Genomic DNA, 23189 nt, shown 5'->3' on the forward strand with positions numbered 1-23189 from the left:
TCCCTTAGTGGGAGAACTACCCTGTACAACTGGCTAAAACCATCATCTCCGAGAGAAGGGTTTGCTCGTGTTGGCTACAAACATGAGCAGAAACAGCACACAAGCCCTACAAAGATGCACACCATCTATGTGAAGTGTCTAATGCCAGTGACCAAGTTACCAGCCTGTTCTCCCAACATTGGCTGAACTGTGAATGAAGAGCTGTCATAGAATATCACACAATAACCATAGAATCATAGAATGGTTTGGGTTGGAAGGGGTCTTAAAGATCATCTAGTCCACCCCCCCTGCAAACAGCAGGAACACCTTCCACTAGTCCAGGTTGCTCAAAGCCCCATCCAACCTGGCCTTGAACATTTCCAGGGAGGGGGCAACCACAACTTCTCTGGACAACGTGTTCCAATGCCTCACCACCCTCACAGTGAAGAATTCCTTCCTTCTATCTCATCTAAATCTATCTTCTTTCAGTTTAAAGCCATTACCCTTGGTCCTATTACTCCATGCCCTTTTAAGAAGTCCCTCTCCAGCTTTCTTGCAGCCCCCTTCAGGTACTGGAAGGCTGCTGTAAGGTCTCCCCAGAGCCTTCTCTTCTCCAGGCTGAACAATCCCAACTCTCTTAGCCTGTCCTCATAGGAGAGATGCTCCAGCCCTCTCATCATCTTTGTGGCCCTTCTCTGGACTCACTCCAACAGGTCCATGTCCTTAAGTGGGGGGCCTCAGAGCTGAACGCAGCACTCCAGGTGGGGTGTCACCAGAGCAGAGTAAGGGGAGAGAATCACCTCCCTTGACCTGCTGGCCATGCTTCTTTTGATGAAGCCCAGAACACAGCTGTCCTTCTGGGCTGCAAGTGCACATTTCTGGGTCATATTGAGCTTTTCATCAACCAACACCCCCAAGTCCTTCTCCTCAGGGCTGCTCTTAATCCATTCTCTGCCCAGCCTGTATTTGTGCTTGGGATTGCCCTGACCCATGTACAGGACCTTGCCCTTCACCTTGTTGAACATCATGACATTTGCACAGGCCCACCTCTCAAGCCTGTCAAGGTCCCTCTGAATGGCATCCCTTCCCTTCAGCGTGTCGACCACACCACACAGGTTTGTGTCATTGGCAGATTTGCTGAGGGTGCATTCAATTCCACTGTCCAAGCCACTGACAAAGATGTTAAACAGTGCCAGTCCAAATACTGACTCCTGAGGAACACCACTTGTCACTGGTCTCCACTTGGACATTGAGGCATTGACCGCAACTCTTTGAGTGCGACCATCCAGCCAATTCCTTATCCACCAAGTGGTCCATCTGTCAAATCCATGTCTCTCCAATTTAGAGACAAGGATGTTGTGCAGGACAGTATCAGATTCTTTGCACAAGCTATGGGGCATCCTGAGCCAAAGCCCTGACACTGGTGCTTCAAATAACCTTCAAACAAGATTAAGTTTTTTTTCTGACTATAATTCTCAGGGTCTTGAACCGGCCAGCCACCTTTCATGGCCTGCAGGCTGGCAGCGTGGCATAATCTCTCTAACTGTCCACCTGCCTATGCTGTAAGCAGCAACGTCTATTCAGTTTGGCTGGGCTGAGCTAAGCTTTCCTGAGACACAGCTTTGCACGTGGGCCAGTTCTTACATCCATAGAAATATATGGATTAGTCTTGAAATGACATTTTGATGATGAAAGACAAGAAACAACTGTCTGGAAGAGGAATGACATCTTACTGAACAAAAGGGAATTTAATGTACTTATTCCACTAAATAATGATACTGATGCTCCATGCTAAAAACCCAAGAAGAGAGAAAGTACCAAAATTCAGCCTCACTCTACAGACTAAATCCTGCTTTCAGTACTTCTCTGAACTTTCATACAAACCTTTTTCTGGTCTCTTCTACCTGACATGTCCGTGACAAGGTGTATTTGAAAATGTATGCCCAAACATTAAATTAGCATTTAGTACCCACTAACCCAGAAAATCCACTAACACAACAATGTCCTGATCTTGTCCACATGTGGATTGAAGTATATACTGTGGCTCAGATGCTACAGAATCTGCAACAAGCCAGATCTTTTGTTTTTGTAGCATGGCTTTCTGCAACAGTTTGAACCAGCACATTGTAATTCCAGATAAATTAAAAATTGCACTTTTTAAACTAAATTGGCCATTAAATATATCATTTATATAAATATATAGGCATCTCTTTCTATGTGATAAAGCTGTGCATGCAGAATTGCTTGCATAATTTATTCTAGTATGGCCTTACATTTTCAACATTCTGGAGATCTTTGTAAATGACAGCAAATAGCTGCGTGAGAACATTGTCAGCAGACGCTGAAAAGCTACCACTTGGCAAAGGTGAGACAGCATTTTGTTGTAAACATGTGAGACAGGATTTTTAGAATTACTTAGCATTAGCCCTCCTGCTTACTTAAAACTTTATTATTGGAGAGGGCAGATAGAAATAGCTGTAGTTAAAGTTATCCAGCATTTTTCACTGAAAGATTCAGCTTTCACTTGTTTATAACTGCCATAATTATTTCTTTTAGGTTGCAACTTGCAGGTATGCGTACCCTCTTACTTTTTCACGTTCCAGCTGAACTGATCCAGCTAATAACAAGATTAGCAAAAAAGGTATTGGTTTATTCATGTTTGGGGAAAAAATCTTCAGTTTATCAAAAATTTCTAATGCAATCATGCTCGGGAGCAGGATCTTAAAATCTATCATGGATACAGATACAGAGAAAAGGAGGTAATTTCCCCTGTTTTTCCACTGTAATCTGGAACCAAATTCACTATTCCTAAGTCTCTTCTTTCTGCTGCCAGCCAGTATCTATGAAAATCACTAACAAAGCATATTCCTCTTCTAATGGCTTGTGTGCAAAGAAGATGGTAGTTTACCACTGCTTTGGATCGAAAGGATGCAGTTCTTCTGAGGAATTATGTATAGATCTGTATGATTCTGCTCAGTGTATTTCTAGATGAACCTCTTGAGGTCCCTACCAGCCTCAATGCTTCTGTGTTTTTCTGGTGGGCAAAGCTTTTTTTTTGTAACTGAGAAATTGCATGTTTAAAATTTACACTAAGAAACCATTAAGGTTGCAATAGTAAGCACTCAAGAGCTACAAAATACCAGACTTCTGGTACATGGACTCATTGTATCATGATAACCATCCTTAATGACAAATGCAGAAAATACTCCTGTCTTATTCAGTGTGCAGCAGAGCTGGGGAAAGTCAGGTCTGTGGAAACACCTGGAGAATCTTGTCTCATTCGCTGCAGAATGAGTAGCAAATCAGAAAGGGACCGTCAAGAGGATGGTCTTGTTCAGACAGTGAATAGACCCCTAAAAAACTCTAATAGATTTCTTCCCCTGCCATGGAATTCCTACTTAGGGCTTGGCAAGTCACTTGAATGACATCTATTACAGGTTACTAACATTATATTGCTTTCTTCATGGCATTTGCAACTACAGCTGGAGCCATTGGGAGCTTGGCTTTGATCATACTGAAGTGCTGTAAATGCTGAGCTGGGTTCTGGGCGTTTCTTGTTAATCACCTACCACTACTAAATTACTTTGACATTGACATCTTTATATTCATTTCCCATTTGTAAGATAGGCAAACCATACTTTTTGACTCAACAAGAATGTTGTGAAAATACATTACCAATGCCTACAAAGCACTTTGATATTACAGTAATGAGTATCATGGGAAAATCCATGAGGAAATTAAAAATTTTATGTTCACAATAGGGTTTAAATACTGTGTGGCAGGCAAGGTGTGACACTGAATTATGGAGAGCAAGCTATTGAACAAAAGCATGTTTAATGAGCACTGACCATCATGTACGCTGAAGGAAGCGAGACACCAATAGTGACTGCCTTATTAGCATGCGATGATATGATCAAGTTATATGTAATCATGTAATTAGGGTGTCATGACAATCTTGTAATGCATGCATGTAATGCAGGGAGACTCCCTCCAACTTTTTAGGCTTTCTAACTTACTTTAATGTCTCTTTTTCCTTTGAGGAATACATGTCTCATTACTAGTGGACTTGGGTCAATACATCTGAAAACCCCTCCCAGTATTCTGATTCACTTGCAGACTGGCTGATAAAAATTCATCTAGTGAGGTACTGGTTCTCTGCTACTTGTTCACATAAAAAAAACATAGAAGCAAACTCTGACAAACCCTGAAAGGCACAGTGTCTGGGAGAGACCATGATAAATCAGAATAATTGAAAGGGATACAGGGACATACCAGGGGTAAATCAGACCCTACCAGTCCCTGGTATACAGGGCTACAGACCCAGTCCAGGCTGACAAGGGGCAAATGTCTCTTTCAGTTCTTCAACACAGCTGTACTCAGTACTAGCAAAGCTGCAGCTCAAGATTTAAGCCAATTCCACTGAAATGGTTAGCTGTGAAAAAGTATTTTTAAAAGTCAAGATTTGGTTTCAGAACTAGACCTTTATAAATAACCTGCTGTATTCTCACAATTACTGTCCCAGGCTATCTGGCTACAGCTTTATACTTCCTTGCATTTGGAAGGGCTAGAAGTACAGTTATTTTAAATAAGACTCTGGAACCTATTTTCAGGGGTTGGTATACTCTGCAGCAAGCTCTGCAGCCTTGAAAAATTCAGCGTCCTACTCAGAGGTCAGTCAGCAAAAGTTCACTATACTTCCAAGTACAATTTGAACACCACAGAACACACAATAAATTCAAGTTTTTCACTCTATTAAACTTTGAGGCATTTAGAAATACCGTTCTAAAAAAGGCCCTAATTCTCCTGTCACCATCTCACTCTGAAAAAGGATAATGTAATTCTTAAGGAATGTACACATTTGTGGAAACAAGTAATAAACAACATAAATAAACATCCTCTCCCACTTTACCAATGTAGCTGATGTTGCATTTCAATTAGCAGCACACAACATTCACTTTTAATAAACATTGAGAATGAAAATTACCATAAAGGCAGTTTTTCTCTGTGCTTTTGCCTTTGGCTCTGTGTAGCCTCTTAATACTGAGGAGCAATCAGGCTGTGCAATGTCCTGTGGCATTTCTTGATGATATTCAAAGGTAATCCTTTTGACTTTGCACTTGGGAACTAGTATCACCTAAGTGTGTTTATACAGTGGAGATCTCAGGAAGAAAAAAGTTGAAGTGGAAGAAGGGCTACCACAAAAATACTGGCTCTATGCAAAGCACAAAACATGTTTCACGTTGTTTTATTGCACTTCCTTTTTTTTTTTTTCTCTCCTACAAAGTTACCAACTAGGAAAGCAGGCTATTGGAGTCAGCTCTAACACTCACTGAAGCCATCAGAAAGACTCCCATGCAATTTGGAAGCTTTCATATGATAATGCTAAATTACAGAGGGTCAATTATTTTAACCTACACAGAACAATTTCCAATTTTATGGACTAATGAATACCTATAACTTCAGCATTCCAGCTTCAAGAATACATCACTCAGGGCTTTTCTCTGAAGAACAATATATATATGATACAGGTGCTTGTCTTCCAAGTAATAACGAGAAAAGTAGCCTGTGTGCAGTGGGATCAGAACTAGAGCAAACATTTCTATCCTTTAAAAAAGAGGAATTAACACTCTTAATTTGAAGGCTCTAGTAGATTTATCATTAAACCCATTAGTAGATTTATCAATGCATCTATCATTGTGGACCTTCAAAATATTGCAAGCCAGAATCCACTATGTTTTATTTATTTTGCTTTACAAGGAAAGCCTGGATTAAACTGATCCCTCGCTTTTCTGCATTCACAGGAAGGTAGAAAAGTTGATACCATTTTGCTAAGAGAGTCACTGCCAACATTCTGTTATTCAGTCCCTCTTATCCATCCCCAAGTACACCTTCTATAGAAAAAAACACATTACTAAAATTACCAATCACCTTTGGCCAAAACAAAGTTGATTTTTGGTTTCTGCAAAATAACAACAATGAGGAAAATAAGACATTTGGGGGCATTTGAAATTTAATCTTCATCTACCTACATTTGCAGTCCTTCTGGTTTTTGGCAAGTTCAAAGCCAGGCCTACATTCACAGGCAACCCCACCTTTGGGCGTCTCTCGGCAGATGTGTGCACACCCATGATCTTTGTTCATACAGTTCATACCCTCTGTAAAAAAAAAGAAAGAAAAATGGAAAATATTAGTGCTGAAATAAAATTACAGAATAATTATACACATCCAGTCCTCCAGTAATTTTAATTGTAATTTTTATTTTGCTTCTAGACTGTGTTCCACAAGGCAAAAGAACGCAGCTGAAAAGAGGTATACAATCAACCAAATAAAGAACAAACCTCCTCTGGGGCAAAACCAGCGAGTACTACTGTGCAATATAGGGTGTCTCTGCTGCATGGAGAAACCGAGGACTTGTGATTTCCCTATTCCATATCCCTATTCTAATCTTTCATGAAACTATAATGGATTCAAAGGATACTCCAGGAAGTTGTCTGTCCCACAGGTGATTATCAGAGTTGAATAACTGAGCTCACTGTTGTTTTTTCCATGTATAAATTTAATGGTTGTTACCGTCTGGTGCATTTTTATTTGCCTGTTTATGTGATTTATATTCTCTAACAAACAAAACCTACCAAAGATTATATCTGAGCATTTTTGCTTGGATCTGTTTCTTCACTATTTGTTATACATCTCAATTATCTGTGTCATCCACCATAAGCGCAGCCAATCTCCAGCAAACCTACTACCACTTTTCTCTTTAAATATATTAAACCAAACATACCAGCTGTTCAACAAACATCCAAGTGCCATGGATGGATTCCTGTTAACATTTATGCCAAGTAACAGTATCAACCAGCTTTCTCTTAATCATCAAAGGGCTAATTTTAGCTTTCTACACCATGTAGGTGATTTAGATACTAAATGTGCTTTATGCTCTTAGAGGCTTTCATTACCAAGTTAATTCAAATCCCACATATTCACAGAAATCTTGAACTCGGTCCTTATGGGTCAGCATCTAGCATTCCTTGTGTGAACGAAGGCTAGCTAGATTTGCATTACAAAGCCTTCCCAGACTTCCCCTTGGGTATCTGACCTGGAAAGGAGAAACAAATTCTCTTAGAGTACACTGACAGAGAATTCACAGCGTAACTCAGCTTACTACTGCGAAAACACTGTGTATTCCCCAAAACACTGGTGCATACATCAGTGTGGACTCAGCAGCTCATTTGCCACTTTGTAACATGGCTACTCTTACATATTTGAGGCTAGTTTCTCAAAACAACTCCAGTGTAAAATGTTCAAGTTAAACCTACAGCAATGACGTACTGTGAATAAATGTTCTTTCAGGGCTGTTACAAAGTTTTTGCTTCAAAGGTGGAAACAATCACTGGCCTCCCTTTATATTCTTACAGAAGCTACATGAACGTATCTGCTACCTCCGGCATCTACACATACTGCCTTTAGGCTGAGGCCAGTCTCTCACACTATCAAGTACTTGGAACCAAGTGTCAAGGCTTTATGATGAATTTGAGTGGAAGTTTCTCTACATACAGACAGCTACTAAGAAACTTTGTGTACAAAATTCTAAGGACAAAATGCTACAGAAAGTCAGAGGTTCCCCTGGATTGATAGAAGCTAACAGCTTCAGAAGTTATCTGCACTGCTCCACTTTACCTCCAGAAGGTTTATATTAGCAAAGCAATGAGTAACACACAACACCAGTCACAGTGGGTATTTTTGTTCCTCTGTCCTACAAAAAATATCAGGATCTTAAATCTCACTGCCTATGAAAACCAACACTATAGACAACAGATGTATTTCTCTCTTCTAAATTCCCCTCTGTTTTAGCCTTGATGAATCTAAAAACTTGCCAAAGCACAAAATAAATTATTCTCTGTGAACTGAAGCCTGGACAACAGATGCTATTGGAAGACAGAATACATACTATACTATACTATACCATCCTATACATTGAAGTGAGGTATGAATGTTTTATTTGGTTGAACAGATATAAAAAACCTGGGAACGGCCTTATTGAAGGTTTTGAGGCATTTTATAATCTCTTTCTCTCCACTTCTCCCAACAAAGGATTTCATACACAATGTGTTTGACAAACTGCATTCCTGTGCACTACGCTATGTTCAGGAAAGGATCTGGGAAAGATAAGATGTGCCTGACGGAGTCACACTGCTGAGGCAATGAGAAGAGAGTAATTAGATAGATGAAAGAAGATATTTAATGGCCCAGAAGTGTAATAAAGCAAGTGATTTTCAGCGTTTACCTACAGATACTGAATATCTGCCACTGTAAAAATCACTTGGGAATTGCATACTGCTAAAAATAGCGGGAGAAATTGAAGATCAGAATTATTACATTCTGAAACAGAAGTGAAAGACAAAGCAGAATTTTATGCTGGCATTTGTGTGTAAGACCACAATATTTCAGTTGCTGTATTAATCATTTCAGTTATTGCATTCATCAGGTAGTTTGTTTATCTGGAGAAGAACACTGTAGAAATCACCTAAGCCTGAAAACCTTTATTTCAGAAAATCTAAGTTTTTCTGGTGAAAATTGTTCAGTTGAGAGCAGGAACTCATCCACAATGAAACTTCTCATTTATATTTTAGTATTTTTCAAAATCCTTAAGAATCGAATTACAAAAAATTCCTAAACAAAATTTGTCTAGGCCTGAAAGAATTATTTAAATAAAAATGTGGCAAATAAATATTTTGGCTTGTTTAAAAATGTAATCTGAACCAAATTTGTGTTAATTTGCAAATAGTTTTAATCATTCCAAAATTTAATTTTTCAGCAAATGCAGTGTTTGGCCAGATATCTTCTGTATCATTCTGATTTATGAATCATTGTTGATACCTAAGATTTACTTTTTTTGCAAGATGACTCTTCAGACAATACTGAACCTTTTATGATCTAGCACATAAATCACGCTAGAAAATACAAAAAAATGCTAAATACCTTCCTAATACTAGTTTAGTTGCCATACAAATTCATATAAATGGGAGACAAAAGTACTCCTAAAATAACTTTGTTCGGTATTCTGTTTAGCAGGATGTGGCCCACACTCTAAAATGAACTAGAAATACATAAACCACCACACACATATTTTCCTATACTGGAACTGGATGTAGTGCACTGCTGGTATTACAATACCTGGTCTGCTGACTGTACACCACTCTGCTATCACAGAAGTAGTAAAATGTCTGAGTTATCATCTCCCCTCACTATCACCTGAGAAACAAAGTTTTGCCTTATTTTAGTTAACGTTTAGCAGCCACCTAACGTGCACGTGCTTTTTACATAAGGAGCCAAGAGTGTGAATAACAGCATGGAAACAATTTCCCTGATGCTAAAGGGGGGATGTTTCTTAAGCACCTCAGTGCCTGCCTTAGCGTTCAGCCCCCTCAGCCCCAGGACAAAGGGTGACCCAAAGGGGAAGCGGGCAGCGTGCTTCCAGACCCACTGGAACTGGCACGTGCAGGCAGCCAGGAGGCTCCTCTCCCCAGAGATGGGTGGCATGCAGCTCCAGCAAAAACACTGTGATCCCTCTGGGGGTAACTGGCACAATCATGGCCAAACAGCTTGGTTTGTAGAGGTGGGTGGAAAAATAGTCATTCAGGTAAAAAACATGATCATGGAAAAATTGGGTGTGATTCTGCTAATCCTTTAAATGTGTTTGAAGTTTTTCTCTTAATCACCATAAGCCCCAACTCAGCAGAGGGGCCCCAGCACTGAGAGGAGTGCCCTGTGCTTCACGTGTTGCTCCTTCCTAGAGCTGACCAATGTACTGCAGAATCAGGCAAGAGAGGGGAAACTCCTCTGGAATTATCCTAGGCCTTTCCCAAGACAGTACAGAATTATGCTCACAGCAATTTTCCTTCAGTATGTTGCACGGCCTGGGCGAAATATCAGACAATGGACCTTCCACCCGAACCTTAAACAGTATTTGCAGAACTACATCTTTTACTACAAAGCTTTGTGCCCCCCCGTCTCTCCAGTCATCTGTGCAGCTGCATCACTCTGGTTTTGAACAAAAGGAGATGTTCCTAGATGCTTCTCTTGATTTTCCAATGATCTGTGCGTCCCAGCTTCTAGAACTGATGTGATTATGGATCAAGTGAAAAACCATAGTTCCCAAATCAAGGGAAAAACTAAGTATTGATAAAAGAGAAGTCTGTACACCAAAACCCCCTTACATTATCATCATGACACTAAAAAGTCCAATGCTGAAAGGTTCTAGGTTTTTCATGTTAACTATTAATAAAAGCAGTATCTTAATTTAATATGCTGCTCCTCGAGTAGTCTCTAAAGCCCAGCACAAAAATGGGTGCATGTTCTCCTTGGCCGTGCTGGCAGACAGTAAAATAAACTTTTCAAACACAGACACATTCTCAGCAAAATCACATCACAAAAAAATAGCAAAACAGTGGAAAATATATTATAAACAGGAAGAGAAATGCCACCTAAGAAAGGAAAACACTAATCTAATTAAACTAAACCCTCTCTCAGCGTTTTAGATATGACTTGAGAAACTCTCTCCTATTGCATTCCTGGATTTTTTCTGACTTTCAGTTACAAAAGATTGTTCATGGGAGAGTGGCAGACATTGTTATATGACCTGCAATCCACACTCATTTTTGTTCCTGGCCTAGGAGAGATTTGGGTGTGAGTCTACTACATTAATCCAGTCTGCCATATAGTTATCACAAATCTCTTAATAGTGCTGTTCTGCAAAATGTTCAGTCTGATACAATGACCTCTCCATTGTATTATGCTCTAAAAATGTTTTCAGCTCAATGGCTCTGAAAGTGCTTAAATCAGGCTGACTGTGACAGCCTTTATTTTTCATTAACACTGCCTGTTCTCATCTTAATTAAGACTTCTAGCAATAATTTTACTCTGTGGTTCATCATATACGCTTACATTATCCTCCATGTTGTCATAATTTAACTTACTCCGTATTTCTATTGCTGGTTCTTATAACTTCCAAATAAACACACTGATTCCAAACGCAATCTGAAAAAGACTACTTTAAATTGCACCTAAAATATAATACATGAATAACTTTTAGAGTATTGTCAGAGTGTATGTGGTTGAATGTGGTAAGAAAATACAAGAAATATTGAACTTAAACCATATATATATACACTGACATGCATGGTAGCACATGCATCACTTATACTCAACCCGCAAACCACGTTAATTGATTCTCTTTTTTGTTAAGTTAATTTTAGCACCAGGTACACAATGAAATCTCTTATTACAGTTGCACCCTTGTTTAACAAAAAAATGAATTTTATAAAAAAAGTCATTAAAAAAGGCGTAGACTTGATTTACAAAATTCATACATCACACACAATTTGTATGATCCTGTTCTAGTAACTTCCAAAAGAGTTAAAAGACATTAAATATAAGTTATATGCAAGTCATTGAATTGCTGGACTCAAGATAAGCCACAGTCTTTAATTATTTATGTACTTTGTTACACGCTTTTGATGAACATACCCTGTATGTAAAGTAAAGCAAAGCATAAATCTTTATAACACAACAACAAGCAATTGTTGTGGTTAGTTTCTCTCCACCAATCTTAGTTACAGGGGATAATTACTTCTGCTTGGGTAGGGGATCCATGTGGTGCTATTACCGGGGATATTCAGGACTTCCAGGATTTTTCTCTTTTAAAGAACTGCTAATTTAAAAAAATGGTAGAGTTCAACTGTATCAAAATCAGTTGATACAGTTCAACTGTATCAGTACGTATTATATATCATAGAAAAATATGATAATACCAAATATATTATAATAATTATAAAGTAAGAAACAGAATGTAGCATGAAATATAATGTCTTTAGATCACTTGTCACTTACGGTCATTCTCTCAATGGTTGGTGCTAGAAAGAGGGGAATATATCTTCAGCACCAGAGAGAGGAAAAAATACAAGAGGAAACAAGCATTCTCATTTCAGTTGTTTACTAGACTATTAACATAGTGGGATTTTTTGTTTGTTTGAATTCTTTTTAAAAATTCATGTGAGAAGCTACAATGCTACAATAAAACACACTGGTCAATGGACCAAGCAATTTAGAAGACTGACAGAGACAACTCCTCTCCCAGAGTTTTTACTTTACTGTTAGGAATGGAGGCCAAACAAAACACACAAAGTTTTTGATGGAGACAGGAACATGATGTTAGTGAAAGTGCAAGATGGCTGTTTCAAGCCAAATGTTACATTATGCATGTAAATTTTGGTCATATAAATGCAGTTAGATGGCTGACTATCCAAAAAAAGCATGTTGTTAACTTTTCCACTGGCTTGCGGAAAGGAGCTCCCCATCTACACCTGTGAGAGTCCCTGCTTTGGCCTTCTAACTCCAGCATCTTGTGTGCTTCACAAGAGTGATAAAAATCAACATTTGGCTAAAAACTCCGATTATAGTCAACAAATAGCTATAGTCGGATCTTAGCTCCATTGAAGCCAAAGGATTGTTTCCCAACAGCCTGGATCTGACCTCTACCTTTATGCTGCACAGTTGCATCAGATCCTCTGGACATTTCTGGCTCACTAATAAAGGCCTGATTCTGGGATGTGAAGAATGTTGGGGTGAGCTTGCCTCCCCACTGCGAGGCTAAGTAAGATGCTCTCATCTCAAAACAGAATATGTCCTTACAAGAGGATAAAAAAAAAAACCACCAAGATTTGCTCTCCATCAAGAAAACAGAGGATAAAACTAGTTGGTTGAGGCAGCTACCTTCCTCAGCTGATCACAACATCATGGACAAATCATCCATCTTGAAATAGACCTTTAGAGCTAAGTGAGAAGCCTCACATTGGGTATGGCGGAAATGTAATAATCTATGTCATGGTCTGATGTTTTTTATATTCTTAATTGAATGAACACAAGACTCTCTTTCCATCTTCATTCCTGAAATAAGTTGCTTGGTTGTGCCTAAAGCTTTAGGAAAATAACAGTTGTTTCAGTGACTACAATTCACCCCAACAGAGGTTGAAAAGAAAAGAATACAAATAAAGCAGGCAAACTGACCCAAGGAAACAGAATTCTACACTATTAAATAGGTTGGCTGGAAAAATCCTGGACATCATACAAGAAAACAGCTGCTGCTATATTAAAAAAATAAACAAATTCAAGTTTGTTTAGCAATTACATGTGTTTTCAGTTTGCATGTAAAACATGCTTAGGGACAGTATCTTCAGCAGGCAGGCTTGCAGTCTGATCTCTGACAAGATGTTCCTGCTCTGAGTGGCAGCCAGAAAACCATGTGTCATCCAGCCCTGATCAGGGGTTTTGTCTTAAGATTTAGAAATAGGCATGTGTCAGAAATACAACTTCATTCTGTCAGCAATAAAAGCAAAGATTTGCAATTCTGCAAAGGTACTGTAATTTCAGAAAAGAGGATTGAAAGATTAAATGAATGATGGGAGTGAACAGACCAAGTTTAATTTAGCAGAAAAACTATGCAGTTAGGGAAAGGAAATAGATGAAAAAATTCCAGAAAATGTCAGTAATTCCTGTGGGACCAAGAACAGAGAATAAGAAAGACTGGCTGAAATCCAGCCCACATGGGTTGTGACCGACTTGTGATTGTGTGATGGCTTTTTGGTGGATCGCATGAAATAAATTTGTTTCTTCCACTGCAGAGCTACCAATAGAAGCAAGTGCTCACTGAAACCCCTTTCATTAGTCTGTTACCTTCTCACACATAGATATAGTTTATCTCAAAGAAAATTCAGCAAGATAGCCCAGGGAATGTGTGCTGCTGCTGCTCAGGCAGAATCAAGGCTATCAGCCTCTGCCCATACCTACTTGGCACCTGACATTACCACTGGTTTCACACAAAGGGAAATAAATGTCAGGGGAAGAGAAAGATAAGGACAAGAAAGCAAAGCAAAACGAAACACAGTCAACACTACTACAATCTGCTTTTAATTTTGCTTCATCTTTAACTCGCAATCCTTAAGCAGTAAAGCAAAGCAAAAGAAAAAAGGTTGTTTTTTGGGGAGTCACTGCCACACAAAGCCCACTGGCAGAGACAGGTGATGCTGAGGGCAGACAAGGCCATGCAGGAGGCATAGCTGAGAAATGAGCTTTCTCCATTTGAGTCTGCACTACTGCTGTCATATTTCTTGGTATCTTGGTGGGAGCTAATAAACCTTGAGCAGTTCTGAAATCCCGTCCCCCGGAGATGTGGCGCTGCAGCAGAGCTGGCAAATGACAACATCATCAAGGCATGCTCAAGTACCCTTAGATGGGTGGGAGTTCAGGAACTACAAAAAAGTCCTAAATTGTCACAAAAATGAGAAACTCCCAGGTTATTTTTGAAAATACCAGGCCTTTGAGCATCAGAGCATACTAGAGATATGAAAACCTGGCTCACTCTTTTCCGAAAGTTTCTGTCTAGGGATAAAAAGTACCTATTTATAACATGGGAAAATTGTAGAGCATTGGACCAGACAATGGCAAGAAAATATTTTCTCCCTCCCTGGTCACAGGACAACTCAGTATTTAAACAAAAATTCTCTACCTCCTCAAAAGGATGTTGCAAAGTTTTTAGTCCCCCAATAAAAGACTTAAAATAATCTCAGAAAGAGACACTTTCCACAAATATAAATAATTTAATTGAAAATATGGCTTTTCATTAGTGTTTCATGAGGTTTTGAACCGCGTCTAACCAAAGTTCAAGTCATTATAATATCATCTGTGAAAAGATAAGGCAAGAGATGGGATGATGGGATTATAAAAAGAATCCTAAAAACTTTTAATTTTTTCCCTCTTCTGAAATCTCCACAGCTGACATAAGATAGCCTTGGATTCCAGAAAGAAATATTTCTAATGAAATATTTTAAAAATAAGTATTTCTAAGGCACTTTTTCAAACACAGCGTATATTCAAATAGAATAACAGTAAATATTTCAACAACACTTTGCTTTGCAGGAACTCCTTCATATCCCAAAGTCTTCTCAGAAAAATTTCGTAACTTCTTGCAACATCATGTAATTAAACATAAAATGAATATGTGCTTGATCAGCACCTTTGGAAGCAAGAAGAGATACTTAGCAGGTTTACTTTCCGACTGGTATTTAAGAAAGCCATGTAGTAAATAAACCTTGTAAAGCAGCAGGATGAAACATTCTTCTTTTGGGTTCCTATTAAGCTTAACTAAGATTCTTCATTCCCCGTGGAACCAACCAATGATGAAGGGGCCTGGATGTGTGTGAGGGTTTAATTTCAAACTCCAAGTGGAAGAATAACCTCAACAATGCATTGCGAATATTCTCACAACTCTCAAATTCTTTTTTGGGGAAATAACAGTCTCCTGTGGCCTCAACTTATAGCCACTACCTTTCTAAGGCATAATAAACCCCAAATCAGACAACGTTGTCTGAAGAAATCTGATACTAATTTTGCTATTTTAGTAAGATTGGTTCATTACCATGAACACAACACATAAAGGCATTTCTAAGTGTTGATGGCTGGAAAAGGTTTCACATATGCAATATATTTTGTCCTGTTTTCTTTTTACATAAACAGAAAATACACTGTAGGACTAATTAGCAAGATGAGACATGATAATTATATTTCATTGTATATATTATATACTATTACAGATATGTGTATCATTATATGTGCACTAATTTATGTATGTATTTTGAATATTCATAATTATATATAATAGTATATGCACTAGTGCATATATAACCTATTTAAACCCCAAAATACGTTGTGCAATAAATGAAGACTGTCCACTGCTCTACAGGTAAATATGGAGCACAGACCAAATTATTATCTTACATCAGGCCTATCATTTTTGTAGGGCTAAACATGACCCAGCTTTCTATGCTGAGCATGACATCATATGGTGTGGAATATCCCTTTGGTCAGTTGGGGTCAGCTGTCCCAGCTGTGCCCCCTCCCATGTTCTTGTGCACCCCCAGCCCACTCGCTGGTGAGAAGCAGAAAAGGCCTTGACTCTGTGTAAGCACTGCTCAGCAGTAATGAAAACATCCCTGTGTTATCAACACAGTTTCCACCACAAATCCAAAATATAGCCCCATACTAGCTACTACAAAGAAAATTAACTCTATCCCAGCCAAAACCAGCACATCAAGATTCAAAGCTCATGCTGTTATTTTGTTCCTTACAAAATAAAACACTGACCATGATGTTAAGGAATCCACAGGCTTGCAGAAAGGACCATGCAGCACAAAGGTAGTCACATCTCTCAAAGGTAAGGGATAACAATAGTTTCTAGCTTCTTGTTCATTTATTTGGGGGTCACTTCAGCTCTAGAAAGCTGAATGCGAAGCAACATCCATATGTAGCTGAGCTTCACATTTCCATCAACATTTTGACAGTAGAAAAATCCAGTGGTCTAAGTTATTGTCCAACAACCAAACAGCTGATTTCCACCAGCTCTGGTGACTTTCAGAAAAATCATATACAACCTGGAATCAAAATTTTAACAGTATTTTTGTAGCCACTGAGTCAACTACAGTTTCTCTCAAAAATGAGACTGTGGGTATACTTAAGTAGTACGTTTGCACACAACGTAAGCTCTTTTTAGGTGCAAAGGTTTCTTGTGTTCAAACCTCAAAGTTTGTACAGCCCACTTCCATGCACCACTGGTGTGATGGCAATAGTTTGTCTCTTGGGGAAGTCAAACTGGAAGGTGTACACTAGGGTGCCAGAAACAGCACCACAGAGTGCTGAATGGATTCCAAACTTGTTCCCAATTTCAATACATTTCCTTGTTTTCTTTATAAGAACACAAACATATTTCACTGCTGAGTATCAGAGAAATAAAGTAATCCAACTCGGAACTGCAGTGGAATCAAGAAATAATAAAATGATACTATGCTTTAGAAAATGCTATTGCTTCTAAATTTTTATTCTAGCAAGACTGTCATTGACTGAGGACAATGGAAGACTGAATATGAAAGGCAAAATACATGTTTGCAAACTGCCTTGTGAATGGGCAATTCAATTTCCTATCAAAATGTTTTAAGATGTGTGTAGTGGCTGGGGTAAAAGCTAAGTTATCTGCAGTATTGTCATAACTAAATAACTACTTCAGCAAGCTCAGAGTGTTTGGCTCCTCCATTCTCCTCTGTCTCCTGATTGATTATTTAGAGGGTCTGGTGCTAGAGCTCATAAATTTCAAAATTCTTTCAAGTTTTTTTTGTCTTTCTGATCAAAGAAATATTTATGTATCCTTCCCATACTGTGTCTTTTTAAACCATTGGCTTTTTCAAAGTGGTTTTTTTTTAACGCCATAATGTGATGTACACAGAGAGGTAAATGATGTCAGAATCCTTTCTGCCCCAAACCAGTCTGTAAATCTTCAGAAAAGCAAAGTTCATGGGTGCATTTAAAAGGGGCACAATCTGTTTGTGCTTAAAAGAAAGTCCCCCTTTTTTTGTGTGTGCAGAATAACAATGCCAGAATGTGTTATTCCAAAGAACTGTTGCCATGGTGATGCCATCAATAACATCATTTTCTGCATCCTTGTCCTTTAAACACATAAGGAACGCAACAAGCATTGGTAAATGTGAAAAAAGAACAATTACCTTTTCTCTCTCAACAGCAGAGGAAGCCTTTTTTTCACCTCATCAATAGAAAATTATGTAGAAAGGAATAATAAAGACTGTTACAAGAAGCACCAAGAAGCCTATTAGTGACAAAGGCTTTTTTTTTTCTTTCCATGAATAATTACAGCTCTTCAAGAAGAAATCAGCCCAGGCTAAGGACCCTTTGCAAGCTTTAGATGGTAAAACAAACATTTGGCTATACAAGGATTTCCCTTTCATGTACCTTTCCAAGGAAAAACAACTAAAATCCAGAGTGAAATAGGAGAGAGAAAACCCAAAGGAACATCTGCTGCAATTAAATTTAAAGAACCCTGCACATTCACCTAAAAGACTCATATCAAAAGCAACTAGATTAGTGACAGAATCAATATAAATTTCAAGCCAGCAGGTTAAAGTTGTCTGTGGTGGGAAAGTTTGCCCTTTAAAGTAGTATAATACCAGGAAGCTATTCTGATTCTGTACGAATGGGGGAAAACAGGATTTCAACACTAGATGTGTTACCAAACAGTTGTAAAACACTGTTAAGTTTAAAACGTCAAAGGCCAAAGCAAAATGATAGATACGTTTACTACACAAAATCAGTTCATAAACAATGGAAACTTTACCAAAGCGAGATTTGACTGCAGGGACTTTTAAGAGTCATGTAACATATAGTTAGGAAGCCCTTCTGAAATATTACACTTTTGTCCTGACTCTGATGGGCCACGTGCAAACGGGAGCTCTGAATGTGCTGCTTGATGTTTTCTACACAAAGTGAAGGTCAACGTGCTGTGCAATGGCTTGTTAACATCTTTTGGGCCTTCCCCTACATGAGGATGAGGATGGTGATGGAAAAATTTCCTGCTTCCTTCTCCTTGTCTCTAGGTAGTAAAATGAACATAAGTAAGAGAAAATGTGGAAGAAAGGAAGAAAGAAGTGACAAATTTTAAATGTAGTTGGAGCATGTGAGTTGGAGAGGAGAATAGGAGTTGGTAAGCTGAGACACGTTAAGTCCTACAGAGTTAGACCAAAGGGCTGTTAGGGTTGATGACAGCAAAGGTATGTAGCAGAAAACTTTAATGAGGTTTAAAGCAGTAAAGTGAATTTATTAAGGCGATGCAATTCCAAACTCTTCAGCTAAACAAGAAAGGTCTATGAGTAAAAGATAACAGCTTAACCATATGGCCGCATTTACAATGGGAAGTTACATTACAAATGGAAAGTCTGAGCTAGTTAGGAAAGGGAATTAGAGATGTTCAAATTCTTTTCATGAACACATTGTTGTCTTGTGTTGGCCTTCGATTTCTCACTGCTTCTGTCTCTCCACCTCTAAAGTGAGAGATAATGCTTACTCATTTTGGATAGCTCCTTCAGCTCTCCACTTGTTTCTGTGGAAATCCTAAAGGAATTGTAAGCCAGTAGAGATGAATAACATAAGGAGATGGAGGCAACCAATTCTCTTCGTTTCTGTTTTAGAGCCTCTGCAATGTTTCAAAGTACTACACTATTCAATTCAGTTTAAATGCTAGCACTGACTGGATTCTGTTTCATGGAAAAAAAGCTTCCACATTCTGTCTAGATTTCAACACATTTAAGAATTGCTTAGAAAGCTCTGTTGAAAGGCTTTCATAGGGCAGCTAATGGGCTAACCCAGCTTATCTGAGGGGCTATTCACCAAATTCCTCAGAAAACAAAAATTAGTGAAATCTGTTTCTCAGTATCCAAACATTACCCTTTATCTCTGAAGCTGAAGGAATAAAAGACAAATTCTTGGAAGGAAATGTTACAATTCCCTTTCCTTCTGGTTTGCCTGAGACTTGGAAAGAAAACGTGTACTTTTGTCATTTCCTAGCTGGACTCAAGAGGCTGAAAGCTGAACAGCAATTCCCAGTTTACTGGTCCCTCAGATCAACATGCCTGCATGGTTGTCAACAAAACAAGCCAATGGTTTTGATAAATTGGTGAGAGTCTCTTGAACTCCTCTGAGATACTTTAAAGGCCATTGTGAGTTTATATGCTTAATTTATGGAGTAAGTATTAAAAGAGTACATGTGTTTTGTTAAGCAACAGTTTCTTAACTGTTGGACTCTGTGACTGGAAGGACACTTGGTAATTTTAACTGCTTATAGGTTACCTCACAATGCATGCAATACATAAGGGTCACTTCAATGTGAACAAGTTCTTCCATAGATCTTTGAGAAAATCTTTAATTTTTTTCTGAAGAGAGAAAAAAGGTTCTGAGATGAGACATTTGAAAAAGATATGCCACTGCTTCCCATATTATTCTCTTTCATCAGTAATTAAAAAAAAATAAATTCCTTACAATAATCAGGTGTCAGCTAAATCATTCTCTTTTTCTGTCCCCTGAAACTTCCTCCACTTAATCATGTAAAATTGTACCATATTTCAATGGAAAAGCAAAAGGAATGATGCCAAAATTTAAACTCCCCTATGCTAACATATTCTAAATACTAATGGTGCCTCTCAAAAAAGAACCAACTTTCCATTTAGGGATGCTTGCAAAATGGAAACCTGAAGATGAACCCAGAAGCATGGCTTGTGACTAGAATTAATAAGACTTCCACTGTGGCAAAAGGCAGACTATCACAAAAAACCAAACTATGTCATGCTATATCACAAAACTTCAGTTGTTTTCATGGCCTCTGCAAGAATGCTTCCACCTCTACATCACCACCATTTCTACCTGAATGGGCACATTTCCCCTACACTTAAGTCACAGAAGTAATTTTTAAATGTTCTCAAAGATAGCATTGAAAAGATTTAGTGACATATTTCTGGCCACAACCTGCACAAAAAAACCCTAGCAAGTATGTCTTACAGCTGCGCTTTTATCACTATGTAGGTAACAGGGTAGACGTTTTATGACATCTTTGCTAAGGAACTTGCCAGATCCTTGTCTGAGAGAAAAATGAAAGCTGTGAGTGTGCAGGCATTGCTCAGATGGATAAAACTGATGAAGGATGGGTCCTGGGGAAGAGGCAAGATAAGGAGATGAAGGAGGCTAGACAGGAATGAAGGGTCAGTCAGTCATTGCCACCGAGTCAGAGGATTTGGACAGAGGCTTGTCGAGGACATGAGTAATAACGCTGGCACACAGCACATAAGCAACCAGGAGAGAAGGTCTCGGGTCATAGTCCGATGCTGGAGAAGGAAAGGGAAGTCTCATAAAAGGAAGGAAAGCAAAGCTGTTTTTGATAAAGTCCTGGAAGTGATGTAGTGTGGATATGGAATAGAGAAGGCAGTGTGCTGAATAGACCAGTAAACTAAATTTATTGGATGTAGACTAACAGGAAAAAAGTAACACAGAAAAAGTGGGATAATGGAGAAATTAATGGAAAGAATGGCAGACAGATGGAGTCAACAAATACAGCCTTCAGGTTTACCAGAAAAAGGTGTGCCATTCAGTTTTATTCCATGCTCCTCAATGACATTATATGACAATTGCTTGCATGTCACTGAAGTTCTTAGCTTGAAAATATGTATGTTTTCCAGCATCTCTAATAGCGTTTTGTGGGAAGGCTTGATTTCATCTACTACTGTCTTTCTCACCACAGCTCTGTATAACCAGGCTGTTTGTGGGGTGACATCAGACCAAAGAAACATTCCTCTCTGTCGTTGGCATAAGGACCATCATTATCAATATCCAGCAAAGCATAACAGTTGAAACTGTGTATGTTGAGAAGCAAAGTACTGGACAAACTCTTTATCTGTGATACAAACAGGAGTTTCAGTCTCCAGGTGCTATTCTGGATGAGCTTAGCATTCTTGAGTGCTTATGAAGTTAGGTTCTTTATGTGTTTAACAATATGTTTCTTATTTTACCAAAGGAAAAAAAAAAAAAAAAAAAAAGAGAGCTATAATTAGCTGGGTTATTACCATAATTTAGAATAATTTGTGGACCTGGAAAGTTGCCACAGGGTGTGGCTTGTATGCCTTTTTAGTAGATGTTGTATGTTGTTTTTGGGTATCACTGATGCACTTTTTTCTACACTCAGTGAAACAATAACGGAGACAAAGAACATGCACTTAGGCCTGACTTCAAATTTAAAAATCTAGTTGATGGTAATCCACATCCTTAAAAATTACAGGGTACCATAATCTGAATTATGCACATGCACAATGAACTCCAGCTACCTCACTTGGCCAGCCAAGGAAGAGAACACAATGCTACTTTACGATGTGCATGTTTACCGGATTGGAAGCGCTACCCTCCCTTTTTGTGTAGAACATGTTCTGCCAAAAGGAATGAAGAAGATAGGCTGCCTGTAGTGTTTCTGAGGGTCTTAGGGGGTGCTGTCCCAGTTTTGCTTTCTGGCACCCACCACTTGGCCTTTCTCCTTTCCCTATGCCTGCAGTTCTTCTGTGAAGCTGCTTTTATGACCTCGCCTTCACGACTCAGACACACAAATTTATAGGTCTGGCACATCTGCTAACCAGGATTTGTACTACCCCAGCCTAACAACAGCGAGCTTCCCAGCACTAGGAAGCCATTTTACATTATTTATAACATTGGTGCTCCACGCTGATGCCACTGAGTTTCCATCTTCAACTTCATGGCATGAGGAAAAGGACAGATATTTTCTTTCCATCTACTGTTGTGAAACCCTATTGGCAGCCACTCTACTTTTTTCCTCCATGATGGTAATTGCCAGATTTCGTAAGTACTGAGATGGTTGCTATGTTACTTTTGACCCTGACTCTTGTCTTCCAGGTCTTCTCTCTTGCATGCAAGTTTTATCAATGTCAACAACTTAAGAAATAGTAAGGAATCAGACTAATGTTAGGTAAAACCACATAATCTTATAAATAAATAGTACTTTGTAAGAGGCTTTGCACTAATGTGTTTTTCTAAGATGACATTTACACTTACAGTCCTACAAAATAGTGCTTTTTAATGAAACATTGAGTAATCAAAGATTGATATTTAGAAGAGTCATTGCTCTTTACATGGAATTTATGATGTTGCAAGAGCTTTCAGATCCAATAGCTATAGTATAACGCAATAATCACTGGCAAACTTTTGACTCAGCACAGAACCACCACCTTATTTCCTTATAGAAGGAGTAGCTAGGAACCTGTATCCATCTGAACAGAAAAGAAAACTGTTACTGACTTGGTTGCACTAGAGGTCCCAAGCTGCTAATATCAGAACAAAAATGAAACTGTTTGGAAAATGATTTTGTGGTCGTAGATCATAAGCAATCCTAGACGAAGTCCCCAAGGACAGTGTATGAAAGGACTTGTCAAGGAAACTGCCTGTCTGGATAGAAAATTATACAGGTTCCTTCTTCTAAGATGACGCATACTAAACATGCTATATAGCTGCTGAATGTTTACTGCAGCTATTGCTTCTGCGTGAATCATACAATGGATTAATTTATTGTCACACTGTATAAATTACCATTATTGCTGTCAATGAAAATTATGCAACAGGGATTGTGATAACCTGGCATGGCTTATTTAGCACAAATCGTGAAAGCTTATTTTTTAATGATGACCTCTGCATAGGTACCTTTTTAAGAGAAGCAAGTTGTGGGCAGATCTGTTATCAATGTAAAGTATTATATTTAGTTTAATATTGACAAC

General features: G+C 38.6%; 1 protein-coding gene across 1 annotated transcript in view; it reads right to left on the minus strand.

The window, feature by feature from the left end:
* Positions 1-23189, minus strand: part of SCUBE1 (signal peptide, CUB domain and EGF like domain containing 1) — a 205536-nt gene that overhangs the window by 96605 nt on the left and 85742 nt on the right. The window contains exon 5 of the mRNA XM_035888509.1: positions 6009-6134. Within this exon, the coding sequence (XP_035744402.1) occupies positions 6009-6134 (126 nt within the window). The remainder of the gene's footprint in view (positions 1-6008; positions 6135-23189) is intronic.

This window comes from Egretta garzetta, unplaced genomic scaffold (genome assembly GCF_000687185.1).
Source record: "Egretta garzetta isolate BGI_Z169 unplaced genomic scaffold, ASM68718v1 scaffold81, whole genome shotgun sequence".
Lineage (NCBI taxonomy): Eukaryota > Metazoa > Chordata > Aves > Pelecaniformes > Ardeidae > Egretta > Egretta garzetta.